Source organism: Astatotilapia calliptera, chromosome 18 (assembly GCF_964374335.1).
Source record: "Astatotilapia calliptera chromosome 18, fAstCal68.1, whole genome shotgun sequence".
Taxonomy (NCBI): Eukaryota; Metazoa; Chordata; class Actinopteri; order Cichliformes; family Cichlidae; genus Astatotilapia; species Astatotilapia calliptera.
Genome location: NC_137439.1, coordinates 10591572 through 10600904, shown reverse-complemented (window position 1 = coordinate 10600904; position 9333 = coordinate 10591572). Strand labels below are relative to the sequence as shown.

Sequence of the window (9333 nt, the reverse complement as noted above, 5' to 3'; positions counted from 1 at the left end):
TTAGGTTTTATAAATCTTAAACTATAAGAATGAGAAAAACTGGATGTTTGCACTGGCAGAATACAAACTAGTGCATTATTGAGCAAACTCGATGCAATTACAGCCTATTACAGTGAGTTTCAGGGTAGCCTATCCACATGTTAATCAATATGCTATATTTACACTGGATATTGTTACCAAACAAAGCTATACATTAGCTTAGTGTCCATAGAGCAAGTACCAGACATTAGATCTGGAGACTGTGAAGGCCATGATCTAAGCTTTTTCTGACACAACGATCCCCCACATCATTAAACAACAACCACAGGCGTGAACTGTTGATTAAAATAGGATGAATTGATGCTTTCATGTTGTTTACACCAAAATCGGGCTCTACCATCCAAATGTTGCAGCAGAAATTGGGACTCATCAGACCAGACCCATCAAACATTTTTTCTAATCTTCCATTGTCCGATTTTGGTGAGCCGATTACAATGTAGCTTCATTTCCTGATCTTTGCAGAGAGGAGTCACACCCAATGTGGTCTTCTGCTGCTGTAGCTCTTCGGCATGATGTTTGTTGAGAGATTCTCTTTTGCTTTTCTTGGTTGTAATGAGTTGTTATTTCAGTTACTGGTGACTTCCTGTCAGTAAACCCAGTAATGCATTGAGTTGCTGCCATGTAATTGGCTGCCTAGATATTTGCATTAATGAGGAGTTGAGCAGGTGGTGCTGAATTTGGCAATGTAGTATTTAGGTTACAGAGAGGAGAAAGAAAAACTCCTCTGTTTTCAGTCAGGATATTTCATTTTGTGTGCTTCAAGTTCAGCTGTTCTTGTTTCTAAAGTAACAAAACTGCATTAACATACTGCTGCAGTGGCCTTTTAATTTTCTGTCTTGATTCTTTATTCATTACTGTGGCATAAAAAGCACAAGTGTAGGCATTATTATTTCAAACTTATGATCATTTATGCAGAGGTTACATAAAAACCAAAAACTCCCAGGAAGTGTCTGGACTCAGCACATCTCTGCTCCTCTACTGACGTTTTAAAATTCTCATGAGACACCAGATTTAAGATGACAGCTCAGCCGGCGCTCCATTCATATAACATGAACACATTTCACCAGTCGTCTTATATTCTTATCCTCCTTACTCGGCTTTGTTATGAAAAGAAATTAATCATATAAAAGGAGTTTTACGGTTTTCTTTAATCCCCACAGTGAATAAAAGACAGAGGACACACTTCACATCGGTAAAAATAAGAACATTCACAATATATCTAATTTTAGCTAATATGCAGACAGCAAATGACAGAAGTAACACATATAATCACAATTATTATTATTTTTAACGAAATGTACAATTCAATAACCTGCAAAAATCCATGCAGCATTTGGATGTTATTTCACCACTGATTAAAAAAAAGGTGTGTTAGCTGTGTTAGCAAAACCACTTTTTTTTCATCATAGTGTCATTTTACATTCTATGCAACTTAAACACGCAAAGTTACACACTTCACAAGGACACTTAACCTGGACACGAAAAACAAACATGTGTCAGGACACAAAAAAACTGTAAGACATGCACAGAGGAAAGGAGATGACATAATTATGAATGTCATAATAAACTTTTCAATGCAAAAAAGCACTTCAAGAGTTTGAAATGGCAATACGATAATTAGCAGGGAATAAATAATGTGCTACATAAAGAAACAATCAAAAGTTTTGTCAAATTGTAACTAAATTCCAAACTGTAATTACTTTGACTATCACAGCGGGACACCCAGAAAAAATAATGACTGTATTTTAAAACTGTGACGAATAATGAAATTCACGTCTTTGTTCTGCAAATGTCGAGACTCAAATGTTTTAATCAGGACTTCGGTTTGCTTTTAACTTCAACATTTGCCCCTAATTTTTATTTACACTGATCAGCCACAACATTAAAAACACTGACAGGTGAAATTAATTACACTTATCATCTTGTCAACAATGTGGTGTTCCGCTTAGAAAACTTACATCCTGTCGTATGCTATGGTTAGTGATACATTGTCATTTATAGGCATGTGCTAGTGTGTCTGCATTGCTCTTCCCTGTAAAACTGACCTGATCATGTAGGATTAGTGCTAATAAATTCTGAGCTAGGAAAGCAAGAGTAGGGGTATCTACTCCAGACAAAAACTGCCCAGAAACAGATCCCAAGGTGGTGATCCAGCCCCCAAACTTCTGCAGCATGTGTTAGATGCCCTACAACACACCCAGTCTACAGGATGACCTACACATATGATCAGAGCTGTTTTTGCTACAGAAAGGGGGACGGCACAATATTTAGCAGCCAGTCTAAATGTTGTAGCTGATCTGTGTTTTCATTCGAGTGCAGACTTTTCTTCGGATTTAACGACAGTTTATACTTTTTCAAATTAAACAGCACTACTCAGAACATGACTTGAGGTCATTTAAGGCAGCGATCCCCAAACCCGGGCCTCGGACCGGTACCGGTCCGTGAGTCGTTTGGTACCGGGCCGCGAGAGTTGAGGCTCAGGTGTGAAATGTATAGTTTTCAGGGTTTTTATCGGTTTTCAGCGTTATTTTGTTATCGTTTTTATCGTTAACTCGGTTTTCCTGGGTCTTTTCACGTGTGTTATGAATAAATCTTCTTTTTTTTCGGTACCGGTACTAGTTTTATTTTGTTGTACTTTTCCGCGACACCTTAAAAGCCTGTCTGTGAAAATATTGTCAGGCATAAACTGGTCCGTGGCGCAAAAAAGGTTGGGGACCGCTGATTTAAGGGATACTTTAAGGTCTGGATAAGAACAAAAGGGGTAAAATAGTTCAAAATTTTAGGACACAAAAAAATAGTTGAGCAAATCAATTCCATTCTCATATCTGTACAGTAAATATGAAGCTTCAGGCCCCCGACTTAAAGCTGCAAACAAGAGAAAACCACTTCATAGCTGGCCAACTAGTAATGATTATGTAAAAGAGCGTTTTTGTAAACAAATAAGATATAAAACATTTTAATAGGGGAAATTCAGAGATGCTATTCGGTGGATTTTGTTACCTTTTATGACCCATTTTCATTTTTTATTCTAAGGTAACCTACTGTAACCTGTTGCTGGCTGTATATTTAGCTGGCAGATATGAATGCTCATATTTTCTTTAAAAAACAAAAAAAAAGCTCTTGCATTTGAAAAAAAGAACTTCTGGAAATAAAGCTACCTTATTATCTGCCTGCATCTCAGCCCAGTCTTTTATTCAGTCCCCTTCCTGCGAGCCACAGATGATTCATGAGAGCCCATAAGAGGATGTATTCTTCATAATATACTGTATAATGCATCCTTGGGTTTTCATCCAGTGTGCTCCAGCTGAGAACAATGCAGTGTCTGTTGCTCAGGAAATAACCAACTATGTGGCCTGCAGCAGCAGAAAAAAAACGACTGCACACAAACGAGTGCATCAACAAAAAACAAACAAACAAACAAACAAAAAAGGCATCAATGCTTAAATTAAAAACATGCCACAAAAGGAGGATTGGAGATAAACAGAAAAAAACAGCACTCTTCTTCCACTTGTGAGTAAACAAACAAAAAGCCTTCAAATAATTCATCAAAAAACCCTAAAAACACGTCAAACGTGTCTCACAGCAAGTCTGTTTCTTGTATTGATGTGAAGCACTTTACAATGTAGGTTGAAAACTACAGCAGAAATGCAACTGCCTGTTGGAGAGCTGCCAGATGACTGCACAATTGCGTGCTGAGCGAGATGTATAAAACATGTATGTTAAATGTTTAACATGCATGGCCTACTGTACCTATCCACGCTTCAGTGTCTATGGCTGTTTTTTCCCCACGGGAAGGAGAAGAAGCATGATTTCCAACTCTGCCGGCCCAGATTTCATTTTCATGCTCTAATACTTCACGTACATGTGGAGGACACTTTGATCCACTGCTACCCGTCGTGCTGGGATTCCAAACACCTCTTGAACACGCGCCATCCCCGAGGAAATCTGACCGCTGACCCTGCCTGTGTTACGGCCGTCTCCTATCCGCTGAGCTACACCGGGAGGAATTTAAAGCAGCGTGGTTTTACATTTTGCCGATGCTCTCATCAGCTGGGCTGACTTATAACGAGTGACAAGGTGACAACAGTTTTAAGTAGAGATGCAGAGCTTTCGCTGTGCTCTCTTGGACTGAAACATACTGTTGTTTTCAGAAGTGCATCAGATACACAAGAACGCAGAAAGCTTGATTTTACTGATGCGCTAAAACTGCCCTAAAATTGACAATAAAATCCACATGCCAGCTTTTTCCACAGCTTTCAATCACAGAAGACTGTCTTCATCAGGGGAAGGCTTTGCTCAGCTGTCATACAGATCAAGCAGTCGAAGTGTAATCTCAATAGGATTTCTTATAAGCCTGCAAGAAAGTTCTGTCTAGACCATGGAAATAATGGTTAGACCCCATTACTGTAACTTTCGTTCAAAACTTAAACTACTTTGTTAGTTTTTGACTGATTTAGGGATTCAAATAAATAAACTTGAACACAAAAAATTGTAACAAAAAGCAGTTTTCACGCATGGACTGCTGCACAGAACCTTTCTAGGACTAACCCAACAAAGGTGGAGGTGAGACTGCAAATGTCTAATGCAATTAAATCAGCCATTAGCTGGTCTTTAACCCGCCAGCTCACTTGTACAAAGGCTGTATGACGTGTGCCGATGTGAGAGCAGAGCATCTAATATTACATGCAGCGAGTGCATCATGTGTAATGCCTCCAGGAAGTCTTATTTAGGCAGCTCCCTCACCTAAACAACACAGAGTATTTCCAGGATGGCGAACGCATCTAAAACTGACTATTTCCTGCTGTGCGATACATATGAGGAAAGACAACTGTGGAAAATATCCCAACCTGATTCTCACAAAATTGTCCAAAGTGCATGTGTGAAAAACGGCTTCAGGCAAACAACACTGACAGAGAGAGTTTAGAAAACTGTTACAAAGTAAACTGTTAGAGGTGGAGCCTGAATGTCCTTTAGTGTACCTCTTCAAAGTAGAAAACTCTGAAAAAAGAAAAACCTTTAAAAGTACTTTGTGGAGTTTGTGACCTCTAATATTGCTGATATTGAATGTTTGTTTGTTTCTTTTTTTCTACGAGTGGCTCCACATTTTGTTTGTCACAAAATGTGGCTATGAGAGTGTTTTTTGAGTAGGGAATCCATTCATTGTAGCTGTTAAACCTCAAGGATACGCACAATGACTTCTGAATGTAAATCTAAATGTTCTTTATTGATTTAAAAAAAACTCCACAAAGTGCCTTTAATCTTGAGGTACATCCAATACCTTTGTTTTTCAAGGTCTCCAGCTACATCTTATGGGCCTTAAAAGCAGCTTAGATGTTGGGGGGGGGGGGGGGGGGGCTATAAGGCCAACAAGTTAAGATCAAAAATGAGTTTTTTATATGGTCATTGCATCGTTACAATTGTTTTTCCTACTTACTATCCGAATACATGTATTCAAGTTATAGCTGCCATGAGGTTTTAGCAACATTAAGCACCTTCTTAATCATTCCTGTGCCATCAGCAAGTACATTCAGACACCCATGTTCTATGTTTTTACAGGTCTAGAAGGGTTCTCACACAAGATTACTAGGTTACAAATAACTTACAGAGAATCTGAAGCACTGAATTTCAATGTGTAGGTGGTACCTGGTTTCAAATGAAATGCAGTGAGTGCAGAGTTGCCGAAACTCTGCTGATATGTCAAAATGTGACTTTTCACCCCCAAACCCCCATTTTTCTTTTAAGTGAAAGTATTAGAAAAAGCTACAAATGGACCTCAAAAAAATCTAATGGATTTCATGCTTATTTTCAGTCAAGTTTTAACCTGTAAACTTGACCTGCAAATCACCACATCAGTGCTCACAGACAAACAGCATAGCCTCCGTGTGTTGTTAGGCATTGATTTGCAGCAATTCTGAGACTCTGGATCTCAGCTGCAATCACCAGGGAGTGTTTGCATCGAGCAGTCTGTATTTAAAGTCTTTGAGTCGGTCCAGTCCTCCCCTCTGGGCCACCGCTCTGACCAGGACACTAATCACAGCCTCGGGAGAGGCAGTCTTGGTCACATCCACAGCTACCAGCCAGCATACACACCTCACCACTTCACTGATTATTCTTCACCGTCCTGGAACAGATGTATTCAAATGTAATGGCCCGAGCCAAGAGACACGCACGCTCCAACCAGAGACAAATGGGAAGATGCGTTCACGCAGCAAAGCTTTACACAAAGAGGCACAAAGCTGGATGAGAGTACGAGAGAGAGCATCTTCCTTTGTGTCTATACGATGAACTTCAGAGTATGTTGCAGGCACAATGATAACAGAATACAATTAACTTCAAATGGTTTCACTGCACATATAAATCTCTCTCTCCGCAGGGTCACAAATGACTTAACTCCTTCCGTAAAGACGAAGCTTCTAATTGCACATCATTCTGTGCGCTGTGATACTCACACTGTCAATTGGCACACTGTTCAAGAGAATTAACAATTTATCTCCGCGGGAATACATTAGCAAACTATCAGGACATCAGGCCAACACCGCAACATGTGTCTTAATCGTCAATTTCACAGCATTATAAAAAGAAAAAAAAATAACATAAAGAGGACACCTTTAAGTTGCATGTATGACCACACAGAAGCAAAAAAGCTGATTTACATCTCCACCTCTGGTTTACCTTCAAGTTTGACTGCAATCTGCTAGTGCTGTCTTTTTCTCGTGACCTTGTTTTGAAGCGTCTTTGAACAGAACGGAGTAAAATTGAATGTGACAGAGCATCTGCCTTCACCACTCGCTCAGTCAGAGATGAAGGCCTGAATGATACTCGTTATAGATTAATTACAGCCTGACAGAAGACAGACACGCAGAGGAAACAAAGTGGACGAGCTTGTCAGACGTCCAAGCTGATGCCACTCGCCTCCACGGTGGCAGCTAAGCGCTTCTTCTGCTACAGCTTTGAGAGAAAATGTAAATTCGGCCTCTGTGATGTGTAGAGAATACGGAAATCTGAGCCACTGAGGTCACTGCGAGTTGACGGACGCTTGTTTCTTCTCCTTTTTTTAAAGTTCAAACCATCCTTCGCTAGACTCACAGAGCAGCGAGCGGATCGATTAGTCAGTGCACAGCAGCAGGCCTCAGCTCTAAAATTCAGGAGAGGGCTTTAAATTCAAAAAAGCAGGAGATGTGTCATTGCTGTTCACATTGGTCAAACTTTTATGTCATTTTTTTTCTTTTTTTTGTATGAGGCTCCATGTGTACCCAACCAGGACTTTAAAAACAACCTTTATTAATAGATATGGGCTGGGATTTGGGCAAAAATGGCTGTGTGTTGGTTAGTGTAACTGCAGAGATTCATTTTGTCTCTGTGGATGATAGTTATGATGATGATGATGATAATGATGCTTCCATGCTGCTTCAGCCAGGGTCACGACAGCTGCCACGGTGGGTTGAAGAACTTGATGGCATGAGACTTTGCCCACTTGGCAAAAACGGACTTCTCCGTGATGAAACGGTGTCCTCCATATGGGGCACTCTCATGCAGGAGATACTCAGCACACTCATCTCGGCTGCCCGCCTCGTAATAATGGTAGGGAACTTTTTTGTAATCCTCTGTCCTAAAAAGAAGAAGAAGAAGGAGAAGATTATTTACACATTATTTAGACAAACTTTCATCTACAATTGTTTGGGAGTGGCACTATACCTCCTCTGCACATGTACAGACCATCTCTGCTATATCTCCCTGACTTTGTCTCCAAACGGCTCAACCTGAGCCGTCTGTCTAATAAACTCATTTCTAATTTTGGCTATCCTGGTCACACTCAGTGAAAACCTCAACATCTTTAACTTTGCCACCTCCAGCTTCGCCTTCTGTCTTTTTGTTAGTGCCACTGTCTCCAAACCATAGCAGTTCTTACTACAGTCTTTTCTTTCAGTCCCAAATTACCCCTGACACTCATCCTCACTGATCGTCAGCTGTTTTCTCAGTCTAGCTTCAACAACTCTTTCCTATATCATCATGATATGGGTTATCAGCTTTATACCTCTGTAGTTACTACAGCTCTGCACATGACACTTGCTGTTGAAAATCAGTACCAATAGACTTCTCTGTTCTTCGGGCATTCTCCAACAGTCTGGTTAAAAAGTCCACTGCCCTCTCTCCTAGACATCTCCATACCCTCCACAGGTATGTCACACCCATATCAGCTGCTTTCCACTCTTCACATCTGCCCTCACTTCCTCCTTCCTAATTCTCAGCATTTCTGATTGACCAATTTTCCTCTTCTTGCTCTCATTTTCTTCATTCATGAGCTCCTCAAAGCACTCGTTCCATTTTCTCAGTACACCCTCTTCACTTGGGGATGGCACTGCATATGTGGGAAAAAAGCTATTAAAAAAATTCAGCCCACTCCTCATCTGTGTCTGAGATCAGCTTGAGGCTTCATTAGCCACCACACATATTACATTCGAATTTCCAGCTGACCTGTCAGTGGTTCAGTTGCACTGTGAGTACTGTGGGCGGTAGGTTTTGACAAGGAAGAAGAATGAGTGTGTTAAAAAAAACATGATCTCTAGTTCTGCTGTGTCAATTCTGATGTTGGAGAAATGCACCGACATAGCATACAAACGTCTAACAAAAGTGTATACTGTGGTAGTATAGTATTAAAAATCGAGTAAACTAACTGCACTGTAGCCTTTATGAACATTTATGAAACTGTGATAAAGGCACCATGTGTGTATCAATTATTTGGAATTGAAATACTGACATCTTGTTATTAATATGAAAATGCTTGGGGTCCTAATCTTGCTTTTCAATTTAACTGATGTATTGATGGGACATGTTCAGCTTCGTGTTACGTCAGTCTGCCTGCCTTTGAATTATCCATTAAGTACAAATCTTTTTGTTTACTTTTTTACACTTTGGTAACAGATTGTTCACCTCTGTACACCTTTGAATGTTGATTTAACCCTAACCCGAGAGTAATGTTCCTCAATGTAAAATCTGGAGAAATCGATTGGATGCTCATGATCTTTGGACCCTCACAGCCGAGCATTAAAAACAGGCGTGATTCTGTCCCATATCTCATACATAAATTTTAGTCTAGAGCACGAGATGTTCATGTTTTCCAAAATGAATCGAAATTTCAATTCATCTGACCCCAGAGCAGTTTTCCACTTTTATGTTTTGTGACTCCAAGAGGAAAAGGAGTATTTGGCTTGTTATCAGTGTTCAGTTCAAAAGTCTGATGTTATGAGAACATCACAGTCTGTAGATTTGGCAGCTTATACATCTGAAAAGACA

At 40.0% G+C, this 9333-nt stretch overlaps 1 protein-coding gene across 1 annotated transcript in view; it reads right to left on the bottom strand.

The window, feature by feature from the left end:
* Positions 1–1168: 1168 nt before the first annotated feature.
* The window catches only part of st6galnac3 (ST6 (alpha-N-acetyl-neuraminyl-2,3-beta-galactosyl-1,3)-N-acetylgalactosaminide alpha-2,6-sialyltransferase 3), a 108349-nt gene continuing 100184 nt past the window's right edge, over positions 1169–9333 (bottom strand). Inside the window, exon 5 of the mRNA XM_026148581.2 lies at positions 1169–7648. Coding sequence (XP_026004366.1) covers positions 7459–7648 — 190 coding nt within the window. The 3' untranslated portion in view covers positions 1169–7458. The remainder of the gene's footprint in view (positions 7649–9333) is intronic.